Source organism: Sebastes umbrosus, chromosome 3, assembly GCF_015220745.1.
Source record: "Sebastes umbrosus isolate fSebUmb1 chromosome 3, fSebUmb1.pri, whole genome shotgun sequence".
NCBI lineage: Eukaryota > Metazoa > Chordata > Actinopteri > Perciformes > Sebastidae > Sebastes > Sebastes umbrosus.
In genome coordinates, this window is record NC_051271.1 from 35,250,212 (window position 1) to 35,276,091 (window position 25,880).

General features: G+C 39.7%; 1 protein-coding gene across 8 annotated transcripts in view; it reads right to left on the minus strand.

Annotated features, from left to right (window-relative positions):
• The window catches only part of LOC119485982 (teneurin-3), a 387,301-nt gene that overhangs the window by 264,180 nt on the left and 97,241 nt on the right, over nucleotides 1-25,880 (minus strand). For all 8 annotated transcript variants that reach the window (XM_037765855.1, XM_037765854.1, XM_037765852.1 and 5 more), the window contains exons 4-7: nucleotides 8,112-8,234; nucleotides 4,895-5,015; nucleotides 3,831-3,901; nucleotides 479-766 (exon numbers count right to left, since the gene is read on the minus strand). In XM_037765855.1, the coding sequence (XP_037621783.1) occupies nucleotides 479-766; nucleotides 3,831-3,901; nucleotides 4,895-5,015; nucleotides 8,112-8,214 (583 nt within the window). In that variant the 5' untranslated portion in view covers nucleotides 8,215-8,234. The remainder of the gene's footprint in view (nucleotides 1-478; nucleotides 767-3,830; nucleotides 3,902-4,894; nucleotides 5,016-8,111; nucleotides 8,235-25,880) is intronic.

Below are 25,880 nucleotides of genomic sequence, written 5' to 3' on the forward strand. Positions count from 1 at the left end.
CGCAATTAGCGGCAGCCCACTCTACCTCCTGAGCCACAGCCGCCCAAAACAGAATAAATAGAAAAAAATATATAAATGTTGTCGTTGTCAAGACAGGCTATAGGAGTGTCTGAGGCCTCAACTACAAGTGTGTAGAATCAGAGATATTCAGTCATCCTGGGTTAGTGCTGAGGGCACAGCTAGACATTCGATTTGGCTGGGTATTGTATGTATCAGTTCTATCCAAAATGAGCATAATTCACAATCATATATGCATACTTTTGAAGGACAGTGATCAAGCCTGAAAACATTGGAATCAATCAATCAGACTGAGTGAATATAGCAGTGTGTTCCTGTTTGTGACTGAGAAGAAGTTGTCAGTCAATAATTGATACACGATTCAAACAGTTAAAAGTAGCACCTGTTAGGTGAGGTTTTAAGCATAGAGAGGGAAAGAACACTAAAAAGAGAGAAAAAAAAAGTTTTGATGGCGTCCTACCATTGTCGCTGTCTGACTTGTTCTCGTGCTCGGTGTCGGTGAGAGTCAGCACTGAGTTGGAGCGGCTGGACAGACAGGAACTCCTCCCCGATGATTTACCCAGACCCCCGCGGCCCCACAGCCGCATGGCACGCTCTGGTGACATCACAGCCTGACTGTCGGTATCTAGGTCCTGGGCTGTACCGACTGAGAAGCCACGGTGGGGGAGGCCCATCTCGGAGCAGAACGCCAGGCCACGACGTGAAGGCGGCTCGCAGATCCCCAGCTGACGGAGACTGAAATGCTGACCTGAGACAGAAACAGATGAGGATTTTATAATTGTATTGAAATTTATTTGAATATTTTATTATACATACTGGTGACAATGTAAAAGTACATGTTTCAGATATTGCTAATTACTATAGATATTAGGATTTGCTTATTCCTGTTTTTTACCTCATTACAAGATAAAAGTCTGAATGGATATGTGATGATGCCACTTCCTCAACCAATAGGGATGGCAGACACTTCCAATCATTCAATCACATTGTTTTGGTGGTGTTAAAAAGAACACACACCACCATTTTATCCTTTTAATGTCTTGATGAAGGTCTTTGGTGACCGAAACATTAACTAATAAAGCAGAGAAAAGTGTGTGTGCGGGAGCAAGTCATTTTTTTATTTGAAAAAGTACATATTGGAGGGGATATACTCCCAGCACCACAAACAATTTTGAGTATGTGCATGCTGACCTCTCCGTGAAGATTGGCCAATTTACTGACACAATAACAATAATAATAATAATAAAGTGTTTTGGGTGAGTTGTGATGTCCCATCAAACAGTTGTGACAATTGCACTTACAGTTTAGAGAATGTTAAGACTGTTTCAAAAAATGAGCCAAAGCGATTGAGAGAAACTGTAAGAAAGGAAAGCTGACACACTGACAGCAGCTGTAACCCGTACAAAGCTGAGCTTGACTCATGAAGAATCACTCTGTCTCCAAGAAGAAAAGCGTGACCCTGGTTATGTGACTGAAACACTGCAGAAATGCTTTCAGGCGGGACAATTGTTTAAAAAAAAAAAAAACATTTGCAAAGGACAATTGTAGCCATGGAATATAGAAGCAGAAAGCCAGACGATAAACCAGACAGAGAAGGTGAATGCTTATTGACTAGATCCCTTAAATCCCATTTAGTCATTACAGGAGAAGAGACAGATTAGCAGAGCGTTAAGACTGGAGACTATTAAGAGAGAAACTGTGAAGGTAGCGCAGCTCACATTAGGAGATACATCTTTAATATCATGAAATCAATCATTTGTACGAATCCATTTTGATTCTCTTATACCAGTGGCTCAGATCTAAATTATATAAAAAAAGATCTTATTTATATATATCAGTCATTTTACTTGTTAGCATCATATATTCTTATTATAATGAGGAATACTTAATGGATGCAGGGCTGTAGGCCTTTTTTGTAATTCCATCAAATGGAACATTTTTTTTACAGTCCCCACTACAACCAAATGGAACACTTATTCTGGGTGTTTAATAGTGTTTACAAGCGGTTTCTTTCTTTTAAAAAAAAAAGCTTCTTTAATATTTGAAAACATGTAGAATGGGGGAAATATTTCATGAGTGGATTACATATTTTGATTTTTTTTTTTGGATTGAAAATCACTGAAATCAGGTTGAAATAACGCTCAGGATAATCCTTTAAAATATAAATGGGGAGAAGACAAACAAATCATTGGTAAAATCTCAGGATGTGCCTCTTCATCTTTAATCAGCAAATGAAAAGGGGAAATTATAAAAGCTTTCCGTAATTAATGGCACAACAAGAGATAACGAGTGCTGCCGTTCAATTAAAAGTTATATTAATTTTAAATGAGCTCCAATTAGGCCAACAGTGAAAACGAAGGAGATAAGATGATTGAGTAATTATGATTTTTTTTCATTTCAAATATTGACGCTGTGTTAATTGGAGCTGGGGAACAATGAATACGTTCTGCAGTGAAGCATTTTTATCTGCTATTTTTTACCATTTTCTTTTTCTTCTTTTTTTCCAGCAAGATGTGACACTTTCAGTGGTTCATTATACTGTAGCCTTCATCCCACATATTCTTATTAACATCATTTTAACATCTCTCTCCACTCCCCCATTTGACCTACATCCATCTAGATTGGACCGTTAATGTGTAAACAAATACACGCCCAAATACCAATTAACAATTGCAAATTAGGATTTACGTTAACGCAGGATTGGTCATGCATTAAATCCAATGTGTCAATTAATGACATGTAAATCAGACATTAAAAAATCTAGTCTTGGAAGCTCATCTGGGAAAAAACAATTCACAACTGTTCAGAACTGAGCATTATAAAGAATATTACATGGAAAAACAAAACAAAACAAATGAGTTAACGTGCCATTTCAAGGAGCTGGTGGCAAGGCTACCAACATTACACGGTATTCTGAGTCTTGTTGCTTTGGCTCATTTTTTTAAAACAGTCTTAACATTCTCTAAACTCTAAGGGCAATAGTCACAACTGTTTGATGGGACTCTATTGCATGTTTGCAAAAGGCAGTAACTCACCCAAAACACCTCATTCATGCTTCAACAGCCAGTTATCGTGTCAGTAAGTCGGCCAACGGCACCAAATTGAAAAGTTATTTTGTTGTCTTGTGAGCAGTACTGGTCAAAATGTTTAGGTGTTTTTACACCATGGCAACCAACCATGGAAATGTTTCTTATAAACAAGTCTCTGTTTTGTTCTGTTTTTTTGTTGACACTGACTGCTTGGCTGACTGCACTCTACCATAATGTCAGTTCTGTCTAGCTGAATGCTGTTGTGTATCGCACTGAGCTTTTAACATTCACATTTCAACAGTAAGTAATAAAACAGGAAATATATTTGTGTTGCGAGTTGCAACAATGTGTTACACGTACTGTAAACAGAAAATTCACCTTTACAGTGATCTTTCATGTAAAGTTGCTGTATGACATCCATGCCAATAAAAAAACAAAAAACGGTGGTACTTCAGTAAAAAACAACTAATTGTACCTCCCCACAGTATGTAACACCATGTCATAGATATTTATGGAATATACTGTACATGTACGTATGTCTGACAGATTGGATCATTTTTCATGTGAAGGCTCAAACAATGAAAGAATGTTTAGAAAGCTCTGAAGAGGATGGCAATCTCACTGAGTGTCAACTCATCAGTTTTGATCGGCAAGACATGTGTAAGTGGTTATCGTACCGACTCTTTTGCTTGAATGAATGAGAAATTTGAATCTGTTGCGAACATGCACAGGTAACCAAACAGAGGATGTAAGGGCAGCATGTGTGTCTGTGTGGACTCTCACCTTGTCTGTTATAATCATCCTGTTCACGGTGAACCATGTCCTTGTAGCCCTTGGTCGTCCCGTACAGTAACCTGTCAACAAACAAGGACAAAATGGTGTCAGTTGTGTTTCTGTCATAAAGGACAGTCCTTTGGAATAATTCCAGTAGATAGATAGATAGATAGATAGACAGATAGATAGACAGATAGATAGATAGCGGTTGAAGATGAGTGAGTGAGTGACTATGTATGTAATGAGCGTATATTAACACGCCATCCATGTCACATCCAAATCTGATGCTAGAGGTGTACCTAGAGCTTCATAGTTTGAAGCGTAGAGCCATTGACCAAACTGCTGTATTTGACCAGTTGGGAGTGAGAGCGTGTTGAATGCACATACATACGGAACAGTTAATTAACGCACAATAAAAACCACATGCTCTAGTCAGATGGGTGTCGAGCACACTCACATAAAATCACAATGAGGGAAGAGAAACATTTATGGGATGACATGAGGGTGAGGGTGATAGACAGATGGTATCGGTTTGAAATAAACATCACATTCAAAACACATTTTATTAGATTTTTTTTTTTTTTTACAAGAATCCATGGAAGTGGCATACGCATTCATTTTGCACTTTTGTGCCTGTCTGCTATTCTGATGTCTAAAGCATGTGCTTTACTGATTTCTACAGGATAATCAACAGTTGTTGGTAAAACATAGCACTCTGGTAAAATTGATTTTCATTCACTGAGAATAAAGCAGACCTAATCTGGCTCAATCATTGTCTGCTGTCTACAGCGGTCTGTTCAATATAGTGAGCAGACATGGAAATGTAAAAAAGATAAGTAAGAATAATTGTTTCGATCCTCCCTGGTGAACAAAAAACTGCCAGTTCCTCTCTGGAATTATTAGCAGAGATGTGGCTGTACCAAACCCTCCGTAGCTTAAATCATATTGTAAATATGTGTTTTAGTCATCTGAAGACACATTTTGGAGCTTTACGCGTCTCTAACACAGACCTGATATTATCCAGTATGTTAGACGAAATGGAACATTGTAATGTGTGTAATCCCACATCTGACCTGGTCTGGTCTTGGTGCTGGTCGAAGGCCTTGAGTGTTTCACTGGAGGAGTAGGACTTCTGAGTGGGGACCCGGAGTCCCTGGGAGCTGATAGCACAGTCTTCACTGTCCCCCGACGAACCTAGCATAGGTGGACACACACACATACATGCATAGGCAAAATAATCATGCAAACACTCTCACAAACATCTAAAAGCCCAAAAAAACATTGTTAAGACATTGGTGCCCATTCTCCAGACTGTGGCTGGACTGTATTATTTATGAAATTATACTCATAGACATACAGCATTAAGAAGCCCTTAAGGGTGAACAAAACATTCATGATGAGGTTACTGTATAATATGTTCATTTGAGTTTCAAAATATTTTTGCAGATACCCAAGATATCACTACAGCCAGGGTCTGAAATTAACACCCACCACCTGCAAAATGCGGGTAAATTGTTGGCAGTGGCGGGTGAAATCATCAGGATATCCGCCACTTTGGCAGGCAGGGAAAACGCTAGTGATGGAGGTGCCATTGAGTTATTATTATGAGGCGTTCACAGTCTGCTCAGCAAAATGACCTTTGGGTGAAGGTAAATTACAACGTCATCATGATGCTTTTGGTGAGAAACTTGAATAAATGTAGTTGTTTGTAAGAGATGTTTTCACATCAATATAAAATAGATGATAGAGAGATAATTATACCCCGTTTAACTTCCTAACAACTTACTAAATTTTTTTTTAATCAAAGCAAATATTAAAACAATCATTTGAATTGTGTGTTTTTTATGCAAATAACCACTATAGATGACAATAACAAAGTACAGTACAGTACAATCTGTCCTCCCCAAAAAAAAGGGCTCCCCAGAAGCTACGGTGTAATTCGAACACTGGAATTTACTGTGCTTTTTATGTTAAATATATCGAACGATGAATGACATCAGATCTAAAATGGTATTCCTTCATTTAGCGCAGGGATTTCAAAAGTGGCAGATACAATTTCTGAGTGGCTAACCAAAATAAATACTCGTCTGCCACAGTGGCAGGAAGTGAAAAAAGTTAATTCCAGACCCTGACTACAGCTCCAGTCATTATTCACACCCAACACAAATATGATTCTTATGTCTGTGAGAGCAGGTAGATGGTCCTCTGACATGTGGTCTTTTTATTGGTAACCGCAGATGATTTATTAGTCGAGGTTCACCGACTGCTAGACAATACTCACCTTCTCCATCTGGTCTGCAACACAAACTATAATTCTGTCCGAAGTGCAGTGAAGCCCCGAAAGCCAATATTCTATGGCTCCTGGGGATCAGCTCCAAAGCTGTAGGTCGCTCTATGGAGGACTGCTTTCTCAGCAGCTGGACTAAGTACAGCCTCAGGCCAGCTGCAGAACTCACCCAGGACCTTTCTCATGTACTACACAAGGAATATCAACTCATGCCTTCTGGGAAGCACTACTAGGTATCCACATGTATTCGTTGGCCCCATAACTTTCGTAACACATCAACTGACACCCCCACTGCCATCACGCACGCACGCACGCGCACGCACACACACACACACACGCACGCACGCACGCACGCACGCACGCACGCACGCACGCACACACACACACACACACTTGACAATGACTTTCTGAACACTGTAATGCATCTATAGCTTTATCTGCATGGTGCTTACAATATTTATCTCCTACAAAGTCCGTAGTTGAGGGCATATTATCAAAACACTTTATTTGAAAGTAAAACCAAAAATGAGCGCACTCAAACAGTTTGTAATAATCCCTTATTGCAAAGGAAAACTGTGCATGCACAACTATAGCAAGTACGGTAAGGTGATCTGTAAACTGTGATGGGTGTTTTCAGCTGAAAGTTGTAGCAGTAATCTCAGCATTGTTTTATTTGTCTAAACTGGGAGTATGTTCATTTTACTGAAAAACTAAATAAGATTCATAGTTGCATGAAACCAGGATTTTCTTTTAATATGCCACGCTGCTACAGTAATGTATGGATCCTAAACTGGTCGAGATCTCATGTTTGGCAAAACATACTGTACTTAAGGTTTGTAGGTATATAGGGAATATAGTGGTCTTTAATTAGAAATGTGAACTTCTATAATCAATGTGGCCCAACCCAGTGCTCGAAGTGGGCCGGTACTCAGCGGTATGCAGTACCGGCACTTCTACATTTTTACTCCTTGGTATACCGTGATTTTTCTAGCGTACCGGAACTTCTCACATGCTGCCGGTACTCTTCTCTGCCCTCTCCATTTCAGGTTCTCTGGGAGCGCAGCGCCAGTGTTTCTGCACCGCGCCTCATAACATCTCTTCCTCGCTGGATGCGATGCAAACGAGCGAGAAAACTTTTGATTGTTTTAGTTGTTTTTTTTCAGTTTAGTAAACTGTTCATCAGATATATCAAATATAGTCTATGAAACATTATTTAATTTCTGAATCCGTTTTTCTGATTCATTGAATATGATTTTTTAGGACAAACATTTCAAGAAGAATTAAATGTTCAGACGAAGTCTGTGATAAATAGTTAAAAATATTAATTTAACTGGTAATACTAATTGTCCAAAATGATGAAAACATTGCATAGTTTTAAGTCAAAAATCTTCAAATTTTCTTGGGGGAGGACCCTTAAACCCAATATCTCCTAGTATCTCTCATTCACTGTATAAATTCAGAATGTGTCTCTGTATAATATGTAGGAGCATCCTGACTGGGACTCTGCTCCTAAAACCTAAATGAATAGTTCACACACCTCAGCTCTGCATGTGTACTTGCCTGTCTAGCTGCTGTTGATTCCAGCCTATAGACATCCCATAATATATTATAATATACTTTAAGTGTTAACACCATATATGCATAGCCCAAGTATAATAATATAGCAATACAATCACAGCTGGTTATGACTGATACAGATTAACATGCTTAAAGAAATAATAAATAAATAGGAATCAGTCACAAAAGATTGCTGATACCGGCCGATACACACGCCAACATGTGAATAAGAGAGTACTATTTCAAGCACTTGGCCCACCTAAAGAAAACGATGCACTTCGATAAACACTTGGTTTGTCAATGGAAGGCTCTTACAATAATCATAGCAGCGGTAGTCAAAAGATATTATATTCAACTGACTGACCCTTCTAATGAATGAAGAAACAAATAATAGAGCAGATAAATGAATGACTACATGAATGATTGAGCTCAGTGAGCTATCTCACCGGTGTACGGCCCCTCCTTGTCCTTGCGGCCCTTGGTGAGCGAGCAGTATGGACGTCGCTCTTTCACTTCCATAGTGCTTCTGATTGTGCTGCCGGCAAACATACAGGCATGCTGCTGTAAAGCTGCAGAGACAGAAAGACAGACAGAGGGAGAGTCAGTGTTGTTGGACTAAACCTGCAAAAACACACACACACACACACACACACACACACAGACAGAACGGAGTAATCAACAGCACAGGGATGTAGCAACAAGGCCTCATCCCAGTGACTGTTACATATCCGATACCAGTCTTTAATTCACTGTGTGGAAGAGACGGGGATCATTCTGTTATGTGTAAGGCAACATCAGGCTTGACTTAAACATTGCTTTCCTAATTTTGTAAAACAAAATGTAACAAATAAATACATAGACATAAATGTAATTAATTGTTATTTATTATTAAAATAATAAACACCTTTGTAAAAAAAAATCGTCCAAATTAACAGGAATTACAATTCATGTGTAAACCTTTTTTTTAATGCAGCAACAAATTAATCAAAACATAAACCGGAATTAAGATTCCAGTATATAATGTATATAGTATATAAACATAGAATTGAATTGAATAGATTGGCCCCATTGTCACCGATACCCGATTCAGCTATTCTAAGTCAGTATCGGCCCGATATCCAATACAGTATCAGTATCTCTGCAACCCTATGTTAAACTGACGTCAGTTACAGCAACATTGTATACAGCATGTGCTCCTATGTGGTGACTTGATCAAAACATCACCATCTACAGTGTGTTTACTTGTGTTTATTTTAGTGTGAGCAGCAGCACGCTCAGCTGTTTTTGTTCAGTCGCGTTGGTTAACACGAATACCAAAGAGACACATTCTGCGAGCCGTGCACGTCCAGAATGTTCATTAAAAAAAAAGGTTCACACAAATAGGAACAAAGATGCAGAGAGGCTCATTAATATTCCAGTCAGGTTAGATAGAAACATTGATTACACATAATACATTCACATGTCATGTTGTCTATTCATTTGGTTCATCAATGCATTCTCCTGTAAATGGATTCTTCATTTATACATTTAATGTAGTTCCCCAGTCTACTGATTAGCACCTCAAACAATCGCATTAATATGGAGGTCACAAAGCTCTACCCTCATGCCCTTTAGTGTAAACCACACGCACCTGCATGCATAGCTGCTCTGACATCTGTTTCATCACCGTTAACTGCTCTTACGTATGGATGTAAATGATTTATCACCTCAGTGACACTTGACAATAGCCGGTTCCTTCCCTCACTTTAGCCTGTCCTTACTGTATATTATAAGATGTCAGGTTGTCACTGTCACTCGCCTCAGGGGAATACTCCTCTGCAGTGCTGTTCCAAAACTTAAGTGTAGTTTCTAAACCTGAGGGAAGTATAGTCAGCGACTTGCATGTTTCTCAGGAGTGCTCTATACTGGGTAACATTGTGAACATTGATATTTGATTTGCACAACCAAAACAGCAGAGCGGGTGATGTTATGTATGTAGAATGGGCTGAGTAAAAGAGTTTTCTAATGATGCAGGCATCTCACAGTTGGGTACAATAGGTGACAGAAGCTCGAAGGTTAACGCATTTATTGCTCCTTATTAAATGTACAAAAAACTGTTTTCCAGTTTCACCTCACGGATGTAGTTGCAAATCCAAAAAAGCTTTGTTAGAATAAAAGCATTCCTTTATTTTACAAGCACACCCTTCTCTACCAGTAACTATTTGGTGAGAGAATGTAATTATGCACAGCTGAGAATGAAGTCATTAATATAAAGGGCACATTTGGTTGTACTAAAAGTTTGTTTGTTGTCCTCCAAACATCTTCAGAGAAAAAAAAAACTCTGATGGTTCATTATGTAAAAGCATGTAACTTGATTGTGCCATCTGGCATTTAATGTATGTAAACAAAAACACAAGTGAGTGGAGTGGAGCGGCGGTGCATTCATCTACCCATATTCCCTTTAGTTGCATTATACAACACAGAGCAGTACTAGAGGTAGCCCGAATGCACACAAAGTCAATGGAAATTGGTGAAAAGAGGCAAACAGATGCTCATCTCACTACAACAAATAATCCCTCTCAATTATCACTTGTGCCCCAGTGTGCAGTGTGTGGTGGTGTCCGTTTCTGCAACACATTCTCACTCCCGACTCGTAAAATACTGGCGCTTGGTCAGAAGTTAGGTTTAGGCAACACAACCACTTAGTTAGGGTTCGGAAACGGTCGGGGTTGACGTTCATTTCACTGACTAATGACTCACATGACTGCCGGCTCACGTGACTCACAGGACTGACGATACCGACGAGTCACGTGACTTAAGACGGACGTAATACAAAATAAGCAGACATTATATTTAGTTTCATACGGGACACGAACGCCGGTCTACTGGTGGAAAGTCTTGTTTGTTTGACCCATTCACCTCCCCTCCCAACTGCCCTGAATGGACTCTCAGACTATTAATACTACGTCACTTGCTCCGACCGTCGAATAACCGCGGGTGGGTTTACATTGGAGTTAGTTTAAAGCCTGGTTCATCACATACTGTTGCTAAAGGATGCCTTTGTGATTCGGTCCTCTGTATGCATTTTCTCTTTTCTTCTTATTTTGCTTTACTCTGAACTCTTCTGGGCATCTGCAAAGAGCCTTTTTGCCCCATGTGGGGGTGTAACCCCCAGCAGCCAATAACAGCGCACAGGGTGCGCAGCCCATTCAGGTGGTAAAATAGCCTACCACCGATTTGTCACGCCACTCAGCGTCTGGTACCGAGGCCCAAGTTCCCCTTAACTCTGTTGTGCAGTCAGTTGTGTGTTTATTTGTGTTTTAAAACGTAACCGCCATGAAACAATCAGAAAATAATCTTTTATTTCTCCGATTCACTGCTTTGTTCTCCACTAGCGCCGCTCCCGCTCTTCATTCACTCTATAGCTCGCTCGATCATTGCTCAGGCTTAGATTTACACTTGTGCTTTTTTTTATTTTTTTCTTCAAGTCTTGATGTGTAAATCACATGCTGCCTGGCTGCAAAATTCATTGCAGGTTTTATTTGTTTTTTTGGGGGTGATTTTTAAGTACATAACAGAAAAGGTGATTCATATTTTAAAAATACATCACAATAATCATTAAGGTCTTTTGAAAAGAATATTCCTGTCGTTATTTATAGTAAGTAAACTAAATTGAACATTAAACTGTAAGAAAGTGTTTTCAGTTTTATCTTGAGGGAAATTCTAATTTTATATTGTAGCAAATTTAACTTTTGTTAATGGTAAAATTGAAGTGGTAAAAATACAAAAAACATGTGTTATATTGACCTACAGTACTTAACTTTTTCGCTTGAGACTAAAGAAAATATATTGATTAAGGTATAATTAAATATTATAGTTTGTACTTAATCAGAAATTTATCTTGAGAAAAGTTTATAAAATTCCCTGTAACATAATTAGAGTGCTTTAATTGGTTTAGTCAAAAGTAAAAATATATACTGGATGTAATCGTGAACATTTACAAAATTAAAAATTAATTGTTACAAAGTAAAACATGTATGTTTTTATAACAAATAATCTTTTTTACTTTTTATGTGAATATAAATTGTTGTCTTTGGCAAAAGTCATATGCTGATTTATATTAAATCAAAATTTAAGGTTTCAACCAAAAATATAATTTCAGAAAAAATAAATAGCTATAGCAAAGTTTATGTAAAGTACCAATTTTTTAAGTGCATCTTTAAATTATGATAGTATAGCCTTCGTTGCAGCATTGTCACTTTATGAATGGCACAGTTGCCGGGCCTGCTGTTTTTTTGTGCTGCTCTTTATGAGTTATAAGAAATGAGGTAGAATTGATCCTGCGTTGGGACAGTAAGCTGATGGGAGGGATCCACAGGCTGTCAGCAGTTCTTTTGAGTCATGGGCGCCTCTTTGGACGCACATAGAGTCGCCAGCTGCTGTCACTGGGGAGTTTTACAGAGAGAGCTTAACATGAGCCTTGGTACGAAGGGCAGTATATCACCTGGAAGCAGCTCAAATACAAATAAATCAGTGCTGGCCTTCAAAAATGGGTTTAGCTTTCATTTTTGAAGAGATAGGTGGATAAGAGAAAGTTAGAATGCTATCATGTGACCACATAGAAACCCAAAGGTTGTTAGAGAAAAAAGAGGTAGACGCAGAAAGACGAGTGATAGATAACACAGCTTATACAAGCCAGGTTTGATGTAATGCGTAGCAAAATTAGTTATGACTTTTGAGAGACAATACTTAATTCAGACACAGACAAGAAAGGTAAAGGCTTAAATGAGAAGAGAATCAGTTTGTAAAAAGAGACGAGGCTGGGAGGGGGGGGGGGGGGGGGGGGGGGGGTGAGTAGAGACAGCCAGTAGTGGTCAGACATCTTTATAAGCCTACAACTTAATCTGAGACACTGAGCCTTAAATCCCCTACCTTCTGGACCTGCATGCATGCATGTATGTTATTAATGTGTATGATTGTGTTATTGTGTCGTGATGCACTTTGCCATCCGGACTACTTTACTTTTGTGCATTTTATTCCGCTTTTAACCAAATCTTGTACATATCAGAATGAATCTCATTTTGTATAACCTCATCTTTAAAGGTCCCATATTGTAAAACGAGAGATTTTAATGTCTTGTATATTATAAAGCAGATTTAAGTGCTATATAAATACTGTTAAACTATCAAAACACTCAATATGCGGAGAAATACACACAGCCCGTATTCAGAAATTGTGAATTTGAAACAAGCCGTTAGGATTTCTGTCCATTTGTGATGTCACAAATATACAATACTGTATAGATCATTACTCAGTTTTAAACATAAACATTCTAAATGTGTCCCAGTTTATTTCCTGTTGCAGTGTATGTTAATAACATCAGCTGACAGGAAGAAAACATGGACCCAAACTGTTGCCTAGCAATGCAATTCCGTTGAAATGCACTAAAACGGAGCGTTTCAGACAGAGGGTGAATACAGGTATATTCAGGCAGACAGTACGAGGAAAATAAAGTTGTTTTTTTTAACATTACAGCATGTAAACATGTTCTAGTAGAAACACAAAATGCAAATATGAACTTGAAAATGAGCACGATATGGAACCTTTAATGAGCAGGACAAGAAGGACCAAAGCTGTTCTGAAGTGCTAGCGACCCAAGCAATTCATTTACCATACCTGCTTCTTTCTATTTAGTATATTGTGCCTGTGCTAGCTTACATAGGGATTGAACTCCAAAAATCAGAGTCTCCACTTAACCTGACCTACACGTTCTGTACTGCATATGATCACCACGGAGCAACAGGAGGAAGCCTGCGCAAACATAACAAGAACATGCCAAGTATAAAGAAATGCCTCACCATGGAGCCACTATGGTGCCAAGTGCTAATGAGATACATGATATTCGTATATTAACTGCTGATCTGCATTGGGGTGGATAATCATGGTGTGCCATGCCGTGAGCAAGGGCCGTGTTGGCGGGGTGCCTTGAATGATTCAGAGGAACAGGAGGTGCTGTATATATTTATTCTCTCAGAGTGGTTGTTTAGCATTTCGTTTCTGATAACAAACCTGAACAGAAAAAAAATTACTCCTTTACATCGACATTGGAGTTTTGTTTCATGCTTATAATAATATACAATGTATATAATGTTACTGATACACATTTACACCGTAGTGGTATTTTCATTAAAAAAACATACCATGTTTTTTTTGGCATAAAGTTATGACATCCATTTCTTCTCAAAATGTTTTTATCTGATCTTCTGACAAAAAAAAAACGATTCCGTCCTTTCATTGACCACAATGTTGGTCACTAATGCATTACTTTCTGGACATAATTCTCTGATGTCAGTTCCTTAAAGAAACCACCAGATTCAACTGATATCAGCTCATTACCTCCGCCAAGGCCGAAAGCCTAGGAAGGAGGTTATGTTTTCGTCGGCGTTGGTTTGATTGTTGGTTTGTTAATTTGGTCGATTACTCCAAAAGTCTGTGATGGATTTGAATGAAATTTTTTGAGGGGTGGGGTGTGGTATAATGAACAATCATTGCATTTTAGATGATTCGATTTCAGTGGCGATCCGGATCATGATCCGGCTTCGGGAATTTTTTTGAATAACTCCGTTCAGCCTGTGCATTAGGCTTTAAGACATGCACAGAGTAACTGATGACGCGTTCATGACGCGTCACCCTGCCTGTTTCCTTCTACCTGCAGAGAAAGGGACAGAGAGAGAGTGGGGTGTGGAGGGAGGAAATTACAGTTGAGTCCGACCAAAGCACACTTGGTGATTGTTGGAAAGAGTAACGATGATGGTTTAGGTGAGTTTTACTTTGTTTCTGTCCAGTTTGAATGAAGTGTTTTACGATGCTCCGCTACGTACAGCTGATCTCAACATGAACAAAAATAAACGTGGATGATGGCGCAAGCTGCACGGAGAGGGGGGTGGGGGAGAGGTCTGCGCTCGCTGAGCGCCATTCTAGTTAAATGTTGTTATAAGCCTCATATACGTGGATCAGTAAGAGCCTGCTACTCCTACTAGTTTCAGGGCGGCACAGTGGTGCAGTGGTTAGCACTGTCGCCCCGCAGCGAAAGGGTCGCAGGTTTGTTTCTATGTTCTCCCCGTGTTGGTGTGGTTCTTTGGTTTCCTCCCACTGTTGATTCTAAATTACCCATAGGTGTGAATGTGAGCTCTATCTGTCTCTATGTGTCAGCCCTGTGACAGTCTGGAGACCTGTCCAGGGTGTACCCCGCCTTCGCCCAATGTCAGCTGGGATCCTCGCGATACCCGCGACCCCGAATGGGATAAGCGGTTGTTTAGTTTCCAATGTCACAAGTCCAAAATACAAACCAGAGGAATCTAAATATGTATTACATAAAACTGACCAAGATTCTGTACATGCTGGTCTTTGTGAATGTGACTGAGTGTATATTTAGTTATGTGTGTTGTGACATAAGTCTGTCTGTGATGGAGTGTGTGTGTCTTGATGGGTTACTCGGTGTGAGGATGCTGTACATATTTGTGGACATGCACTGTGTACACAAAATGGCTGGAGCTTTGAGGAGGCGTTTTTCTAACAGCTTACCACACTAGAGCTGTGTGCTGCTGCTGCTGCTTCTGTTAATCACTCTGCTATTAATTTTTATGTTCAGTGAACTGCACGGCTTCAAGGGTTCCCAAGAATACACACATTATGAGCTCAGTGACATCCCTCGCTATTTCTTTTTCAATCTGCTCTATCTCACTCTATCTTTTATTCATATCTCATCTCTCTTTCCTGTCTCTTTTCACACATCACACTGACGACTGGAAATTGGAAAGTCACAAACAGACAGACAGATGTCTTTAACAGCGAGTCTCCCTTTCTCTCCATAAATTACCTCATTGCATCAGAAAATACACTGTGTAGTCAATTCATTTAAAGTTAAATTAATTCAACTTACGTTTATTTAATACTAAGAAAGTTTAGAAGATGATCCTATGGTCATCTGGTGTTGTTCTCTCCACTGAGAAAGGAGAATGATGCACCTGCTCCTGGTCGGCACACCCGATGATTTCACATAGAAAACACAAGCTCAGCTCTCAAAATATGACTTACGCGTGTATATGTCGTTACAATGTATCAGTAACAACAATAACCCTATAACATAACTCTGAAAGGGTCATTAGCATATTCCTCTTTTCTTTTTGTTACTTTAAAGTTAATGTGAGGAACTTTTAACTGGTTATGAAAAAGTCTCAATTTAATACTGATGCCTCCATATGACCTACATTAGTAAATGAGACCATCAGCGAGAGGATTGACTATTTCTACATATCCCTAATACTTGTCATCGGTGGCATCGGGTCGGATGCTACGCTGCCACCTTTGAACTGCAGTCGGAGCTCTGGTGGGAGGTGGAGAGCTCTGGTGGGAGGTGGAGAGCTCTGGTGGGAGGTGGAGGGCTCCGGCGGGAGGTGGAGAGCTCCGCGCCCGGCAGCAGCGGCTCCTCCTCCCGGCCAGGAGCAGAGCTTTACTTTGCTGCTCCGCCGGTCCCCGCTGGGAGCTAACACCGACTGGATACCGCTGGAGGCCCAGGCCGTACTACTGGGCCCGCTGGTGGTAAGGGAGGCACGGGAGGATGCTGAGGAAAGGAGCTTCAATGCTTCCTTTATTTTCTCCTTTAGCATAGGATACACTGGACCATCCTTTACCAAAGGAAAAGAGAGAATAACATCCCACAATTCCTTGCTGCCGCAGCATTTAAAGCGACGTACCACTCGGCCGTTCCTGATATCAAACGATATGCTTATCTTGCATATTTTTTTCATATACTAATTGGGATTCATGTTTAATATGAGTGGACAGTGAAAACCATTTTCACTTTATTTTTAATTAATTATTTATTTTGAACATGTAACAAATACCTCACTAAAAAATATAACAAGAATAACAAATAAAATGAACAGTAAACAGTCAATTAACAAATAATCAACATAAATAAATATTACATGTCCAAAAAGAAGTTAGAAGAAGTATATGGTCCTACACCTTCTCCATAACTCCAACAATTACCTCAATATGTATCATATATTCCTTTGTTTATTTCAATTCCAACATTGGCAATGAAGTGATATTTTTCACCGGTTGTCCATGTTAGGTCAGATAATCCTTTATTACACTGCACATTTCCCCACTGTGGGACTAATAAAGGAATATCTTATCTTATCTTATCTTAAATGTTGATGTAAAGTGTTCCAGCAGCAGAAGGACCTGCAGTATCTCTCTTTAACACACCACGGGTGAAGCAGCCTGTCACTGAAAGACCTATTTAATATAATAATGATTTAATATGAGAACGCACGGGGGCGGGGGGGCGCCGCCTTTTGTAGTCCATCTTCAGAATATTGTAGTTTCACCACGGCAGACTCATGTCGCTAACATCCGCTGCTGTCGCATCATAAGTATGGAGCTTATAGTGAAGTCCTTCTGAATTCTCCCTCTCATCTTCCCTTGACCTCATGACTTTTTCCATCGAGGTCAAGGAAAAGTTAGGAAAAGACGTTAGGACGTAATTTTTTGGTTTTTCGTCCGCAGCCCGGGACTGCACGGGGCAGACTGACAGACCCTGCCGCAGTAAAATAAGAGGTTTTCTAAAGGGACTCTGGTGCTCGTAAACACTATTGTCCACAGGGACCGCCAAAATCAACACAAGATGAAAGTTCCTCATAGTAGCTTTACATTGTATTGATAAAATGCTTCTAATAAGTAAGGTGCTGAATGCAGGGCTTGGACTTATATTGTAATATTTCTACATACAGTTTGAAAACAACAGATCCACATCTCCTGGTTTTGTATATTAGCCCCAGCACCTGTTGAATGAATCTGAATCGTGGGAAATTAGAATTAGAGAGATTTGAACACAGTAAGACGTAGAAGCACAGGTGCATTGCAACTTCCTAATATCTCAAAGGAAGTGTCCGATCGCTCCCAACAGGTGAGACATCCGCCGCGTGCCTCAGACAAGAGCTGTAAATGATTCAATCAGCTTCTCTCTGTCGAGGAGCCTCTTGTGGAGTGCTCAAATTGAGTAGCTCCTCAACTTTGAAGGAGAAAGCTCTTGTTTTAGATAGAGTCTTAGTTTTTCTAATCAATGGCCAACGCAATCTGTGCCCAATATGCAGAACCTCTTTTGTCACAGTCTGTACACAGCAGCTGTCTCGGCTCTGCCAAAAGCACAACTCCACCTGAAACACACACAAGCCGCTGGCTCTCCGTTCCACTCTTCATTCTTCTCCTTCTGGCTGGTTTACAAAGCAGCACATCGTGTTAGTAATGCTCGCTGCTGATGAGATGTCAGTTGGGTTATAGCGGGCGAACGCTCAGGCTGGTCTCACACACTGTTCGTAGCTATACTTACGAAATGAACTGCACTGTAATCACTGTACCAAATTAATTTGTGTGTAATCCACGTAACTGGGGAACCAGGAAATATAAAGAGTGGCGAACGCAGCGTATAGGGAGGAGGTCGGAGTGGAAAGATGGGTCAAAAAATACCGGAGTTTCGCCCAGGAGACCGCGGTTCATGTCCCGTGGGAAACCAGAAGCCAGCGGTGATTTATTTGTCACGTAACTTACGTACTTAAAGCTGAAGTAGGCGAGATTGGAGCAAATATTATTAAATAAAGTTATTTTTATAACACGGTCGCTATATCGGGACAGTAGTACATGAAACAGGTAACCTGAAAAAATTAATGTGCCTCTGTGTCCTCTGGTGTCCTCCGATGCTACTAACGGCATCTGCAAGATTTCACAGACCGGAGGAAAACAAGCAGTAAGAGCTGATTTGAGGTCCGCTCTCCGGCTGCCGTCTATGAGAGCCGGCTGTTATATCACTCGCTATCACTCGCGAACTCCGACCAAACGGTCAAACATGGCCGCGCTGATTAAATATATATATAATATAATATCATGTTACGTTAATGCCTATTTCAAACAGGTCGCCGCCATCGTGAAATTTGGTAAAGGAATGCCAGGTTTCGGTCACATGATCGGAACACAGCCAATAGGAACACTCTCTCTCTGAAATGACCTGTGATTGGTCAAAGTCTCCCGTCACAAGCTAGATTTTCTAAAGCCACTTTAAGGAATGCTACTTCTGGAATTATTTTTAAGCCAAACCACGATCTTTTCCTAAAGCCTAGCTGAGTAGTTTTATTGCCTAAATTTAAGGAAGTTGTTTCTTGTGAGACAGAAGTTTATTTTGAAAATACTGTATGTTTATAACAAGCAGAAAGTGACAGGTGTCGCTGGACATTTGTAGGAAATTGCATAAAAAATGAGGAATAACATAAGATATCATACAATCCGTTGTCTGAAGATACGTTGGAATGCTACAGGTCAGGCCTGATGGAATTTATTTCACAAAGGCATGATCACTGTGCCTTGATGTTAAGGCAGCAAAGAGTTGTTGATCTCAGCAAATTTAGCTCAGAAATCCCCACTGAGTCACATCAATCTCTATGCAACAACTAACTAATATAGTTGAGATGGGGTTAAATAGCATATTACCAAATTGAATCCGATATGAAGCCACAGATGAAATCCCTCATCAAATGTTTAGCTTTCAATATTTGCAAGTAAATACAGGTAACAAAAAAAAAAGATGAATTTGCAATCTGCAATCACCTTTATCTGGCTGAGATAGCAGAAAAAGCACGTTTTTCAGAGGCAGCCTTGTTCACAACCTCCAGCTACAAGTTGAAAATTTGATGCACACACACACACACCGATTGTGAGGCGCTGGCCAGCTCATTCGGCATCTGGACAGTAGGATTAGTGGACCCGCTCTAGCTCCCATCATATGTTAGGAATGAAAACTGAGAGATTCCTCCTCCTGAGGTTTGAAGCAGGTATTGGCGCATGTAGAGATCAAGTATATTCTTTCCAGCTCACAACAAACGGACCACAACACTGATTAAACACCAAGTGTGGCAACAGACATATGCACATATGTGCAAAGCAGCACGTTTGCTGACAGCATTTTGATGGAAAACTCAGACTGACAACCAATGTGGGATATGTGACAGCCACAACTTGGCTGACAGTTACGTAACACATTTGCATATCTGTTGTCAGTTAATCATCATACACAATGGTAAAAAGCAGCTTGAGGCACACACATTTGTTCCGACCACAGTCCAGTGTTCTTAGATTTTCTTGATGATTGCATATTAAAAGGAGGAACTGTAGGCTAAGTACAACTCTGGATGAAAAAAAAAGGAAAATGTGAGAGATGCTGACAGCTAAGGCTGAGTGTCGTTTAAATAATTACGATACCAGTACCAATACAGGTACCCTTAAGGTGATACTGATACCAATAGAGTACTTCATTCGATACCCATCACGTGAATGGAAGCAGTGTGTGTACCACGCTGGCTAGCTAATTGTCCTCAAACTGCACAGCACTCCATAATAACACTGATAATGCCATAGTGGGTCATGATGGCATCATTGCAGAAGCGTAACGCCCACCCTCCAGTTCCCCCCAGGTTAACACTGTTAGCTCTGTCAGAACTGTTGCTGCTGTCAGCATTGTTTAGCGTTAATTGGTTAAAATGCTTAATGTCGGTTAACGGAAAAACAGTTAATTATGGATGTCCCTAGAATGCATGTAAAAGTTTTACAAATGCACACATCACAACCTGAAAAAATATTCACATTTTACGAACAGATTATTTACTTCAACTTCACAGACGTGATCATTTTCACTTTTGAAAAGCTTCCTGTGTGCGCACGGATCGCCTGATATGCACGGATTGGGTTACATTCGCTCGTTGAGTTTTGAGACTATTTTCGTGATCTCCAGCTCCACACAGATCCACAAATGCATGCTGTGTTTAAGAACTAGCGGAAACTGGGAAATCTGGGCTTTCAATGAAATTGTGTGTAATTTCAAAGTAGGAAACACATTTTTGTAAATAGACAGAGTAGCGCATCAGCCCCTCGATTAGAACACGTACATTTAACAACTATATACTCAGTACAGTAGCCTATGAATGGTTTGAATAAGCTATACTGCTAGGTGGTGGATGTGTTCTTCTGCAGACAGGAGAGAACGTCATTGTTAAACCACCCGTTGTAAGCAAAATGCGTATGCTTTGCAATATGACAACGAAAATAAATGTAAATTGGAGGAGAAAGGTTAGTTAAAGCCAAGAGATGCACTGGCAGCATTTAAGATAGACAATATGATAGACTGTAGATAGATTTTAGGACTATGTAGGCCGATGTAACACTTGCTTTTTCCATCAATATGGAGCTAACGTTACATGTAGCAGTACAGCGGAATAAACCAAATACACAGTCCTAAAATTGACTGAATCTAAACAATATGTTGCACGTTATTGACACCCGATGCATTGTTATTTTCTTACTTTGCCTTATTCTCATTTTATAGATTCAGCTCACAGCTGTCATTTCAATAACTTCAAATTTTTCAAGTCGTGAAAGTTAAAAAGATTTAGACTTATTAGGAGATCAATATACCGTTACTGCTGACAAACTCTAGGAGCTAATCTCCATCTACAGGGTAACGCTAACCTGATGTTAGCTGACACCAGGAATCTATGTTAACTTATAAGTATTAGACATTCAGATGACATAACTTTCATAGTTCAGGAACAGCTTAGCTAGCTAGCAGACATACTCAGTCTGAAAATGACCTAAACAGCGTATTTGTTGCCTAGTCAAGCTACCATTAATTCACTGTTATCAGAGGATGATATCATGAACAGTGCACTAAACTAACAGACGTAGATAACTTTATCAGACGTTACCTGACATGTTGAGTTTATAACTATGTTCTATTCATAGAGGAGATCCCGGAGAAAACCCACACTAACACGGGGAGAACATGCAAACTCCACACAGAAGGACCCCAAAGCTTGAACCTGTGACCCTCTTGCTGTGAGGCGACGGTGCTAACCACTGCACCTCTTATTTTTCATTATAGATCATGTAATACACATTTGAGACTAATGTGACTCGGTTGAGAGCCGAGGCAATCCTGATATGGTCTATGGCTGTGGCTCAGTGGGTAGAGCGGGTCGTCCTTTAACCACAAGGTTAGCGGTTCAATCCCTGGCTCCTCCTGTTCGCATGTGTCCTTGAGCGAGACATTAACCCCCAGTTGATCCCTCCCCGTCACTTTAGAGCAGCCAACTCTTAATGGGTTAAATGCCTAGCAGGCCAGATTTCAGGTCGGTATGTGAGAATAAAGTTTAAATTGCTGCGGTAGTCGGCCAATAACACATTGCATTAAATTGAAGAATGCCTGCGGTGATCGGCTGCAAGCAAAACCATACAAATAGTATTTTCTTTTCTATAGATCTGGGCACACAAATGATCAAATGCAGGTATCGTTTGACTGGGGAAGTCCTATTGACAGTAGAGGAATAATGCAGAGAAACAACAGGAGAAACATAAATAGGTAAAGAGAAAGATGAAAAGAGTAAAGGTTCAAAACAAAAGACGAGCTGCATGGAGAAAAGACAAAGCGAAGGAGAATGATGAGAGGCCACATGGAGGACAAATAGGACAAAAAGAGTAAACAGAATGAGAAAAAAGAAAAGTGATTTAGTGCAAGAAAATGACAGAAAGCCAAAGACCATTATGGGCATTGTGGAGATTGTTTTCTTTCCAATAGATGAAATGTACATTTGAAATAAATTCAATGCAAGCCAGACAAAACATGTTTTTCAATTAAAATCAAAGCAAAGCACTTCGTTAAAACAAGTGTGTTCACTCTGCTGAGCTGAGGGAGGAGGTGGGGAGAGAAGAGGATGGGATGGGAGGAAGAGGGAGCCGGGGAGGAGAGGAACGGAAGATAAGTGAAGGCAATGATCAGTTTGCTGTTGTTTTTCGTTAATAAGTGAATTAAGAGAGCTTGATCAGGTGCTTCATCAATAATTAAATTGTTAATTAAAAACACTGTGCTTCAATGAACAATGAAGGGAAGCTAATAGGGATTAAAGAGCCAGTTCAGAATTCCCTCTTTATTCGAGTATATCAATTAACCTTTAACCGCTGTCAGTTGAAAACCTCGTTGTTTCGATTGTTTACTCGCCATTTTTTATTTGCTTTGATTTTTTCTTCTTTTTTTCATGTAATATTTGTCTCAAAACAATAGAACACAGTTCCTATATAACTATTTTAAATGTCTATGGTGATGGACTTTTGGTTGTCTCCTATCCTAATTACTGTCAGTGGAATGTCTATACTAAATACTATATTTATCACAGTCATGAGCTACTACTCCCTGTTCAATTGATTGATTGATTCTCTTGACAAGTTAGATGCTTCTATTGTTTTCCAACTAAACTGTTAATAGAGGCCTGTAAAGGCCTTTAATTCTGCCTGATCTCTGTCTGGGGAAAGATTATATATTTTTTTGTTTACTTGCTATGTGTTTTTGTGTTGCAAACTAATAGTTTTTACACTGTATGAATGTTATGTTATTTTTGGAATGCGTACCTTAATCTACTTTTTGCAAAACAAAAAAATATGTTTTCACTCATTTTGTGTTCATTTTGAGTATTAGGGCCACATTGAGGGAAAACAAACAAACTGAGATTACAAGAATAAAGTCAAAATATTACGAGAATAAAGTCATAGGTTTACGAGAAAAAAATTTGTAATATGAGAATAAAGTCATAATATTATAAAGTAGTAATTCTACGTGTTATTTTAGAGGGGGAATAGAGCAGCGTGCCGCCTGTGTGGAAATGAGGAACATGGAGCATCTTGTGAAGTTATGCTTAAGTTTACGTTTCACAAATAACGGAATCTTTTGGCACATCAGCACCAAATTTTCATCAGTATCAGGACCTTGAAAAGATTGTGGAGGAAACTGCGTTTATTCTGAAGAAAGAACCACACAGACCTGATGGGGAAACTGCCTCTTTTGTAGAGGAAGAAATTACTTTTTTTCTCATAAAGTTATGACTTTATTCTCGTAATATTATGACTTTATTCTCAAAATCTCCAATTAGTTTTTCCGCCAATGTGGCCATAATGCTCCGTTGTACCTTTTCCTTAACATGTAAATAATTCAAAAAGTTTATAGTCATATGTTTTTTTTTTTGTTTGTTTTTGCCATAGTAAGACCAATGTTTGAAGACAAAAAAAAGCAATCCAATTCTTTGTGGAATAATATTGAAGAAAGCCCTACGAGGAGGGTTCTGGTGGGCAGGAGGACAGAGATGTTTTATTTCTGTGTGCACACTTTAATTTATTATGTTAGCCCGGTATTAAATTAACCTGACTCTTTCAGATGGTTTGTTTCACAGAACCACCTGAGAAGCAGCCATTGGAAACTGTTTGGAAAAGAGCAGGCACTCTCAACAAATACTTGGCAGGTGATTGGATTAACCGTCTGTCAATCAAACTCTTGCCGGAGCCGGTCGAGTCGGGAGAAGAGCGAAAACATCTTTTCCACTGAGAAAAGACCGCAGCCCCTCACAGGATGCTGATTGGTCTGTGATCTGGTGAGCTCGACACAAACGCATTACTTGCAGCCTGACAAGATGGATTTTCGTGTGATCACGTGACAGTGCGGGAATCCAGCTGCCGCGCGAGGTAAGTAGGCCTAATAAATGCATTCTCTTACTCAATAAGAGAGTTCAAGCAAAAGGCCCAGAATGAAAGGTGTGGAATTGAGATTAAAAGTGGGGATTCATTTAACAGAAAGGTCCAATTCATGTATGTAAGAGAAACAATGGGCTTAAGTCTGACACACCTCACACCTCCCTGTGCAATTTTACTCCCCTCTGCCTCACTCCATTGTTGACTATAAAGTAGGACAAAAAAGCCATAAAAAAGATGTTACAAATCTTACGTAACTGTAGCCCTGAGTTATTCACTCTGGAAGGACTGCTGCAGAGTACATACACATGATTGATAGTAACACTTATAAACTCTCAGTCCTATGCCTTCAATTCATTCTGTGCCTACAGGTACAATTGAAATCCAGGTGGAGAAAGAGAGGGGTTCTGGGGAACACTCAGAGTAGATTTAGTTCTACTGAATACAATTAAGCTGAGAGAGGCGATGGATGTGAACCCCTATCCACAGGCTCACAACTTCTATTATTTGTTTTTGGTATTCCACACATTACTGTGGCCTACAGTGAGCACTGTGCAGTCAATCATCACACTGATTTTCTGATATAAAATAGAAACATGACGGAGACCAAACATATTAGAGATGTAAACCTTATAAAAAAGAATAGGACAGCAAAATGGATTGTGAATGAATTTGTTTAAATTTGTCATTATTCAGCGGATCTTTATGGTTTCCTCTTTCCTCTTAGTTGTCGTAAGTCTCTTTCAGCTGAACAACCAATGACAGTAGGACCACGGATCTGCTCAACCGAGGACTTTGTACTTTTTTTTAATTTGATTTATTATTTGTTTGTATTTAGAGCTAGCACTGAACAAAACATTTTCTAGGAGAGAGACACCAAAAATACACCTCACATTCATCACCAATTCCTCTGCAGAAAACCTGCAGAACAAAAATAATGACCCATACTACCTTGCTGCTTTTTCATTACTTTTGCATATGCATATCATTCTAAATGGTCAGTTGGTCCACAAAAATCACCTAATAGGGATGCACCGATCCGACTTTTTCAGTTCCGATACTGATAGCGATACCTGGGCCACACCTCTATAGCATTGTAGAAGGTTTTGAGGTACAGTATATGCTGCTGAATCTCCCGCCCTTGCCCCAGTAAAAAAAAAAAAAATCTGGTGTTCAAAGCATTTGGAAAACTCAACTGGACATTGAGTGTTGTTTTGTGTGCATAGGAGTAAGATTTGCTGAAAACGGCCCTTAATCCGTGGATCTGTGTGATAATGACAATGTTGAATAGAGAGGAATTTCCTTCTAAGTGTGACATAAATGGAAGTTACCGGCGTGCATCACCAGAAATGAAGCAGTGAAAATAACTATTAAACATGTTAAGAGTTGAGAGGGTCTTACTATGTCCTTAAGCTATGAATATATTTTAGCAAATGTCCACTATTTCTCTCCCAATTTGTCCAATTTCCACGGTGGTCTCTGTAACTGCTAACTCTGTGCGGAGAGCAGCAGACAGATGTGCTACCTCTGCACATGGTGTCACCTGCCCCTTCTTTTCACCTGAGCTTCCCCAGAAAGACAGAGAGGCGTGCGGCAGGTGCCCCAACCACTGC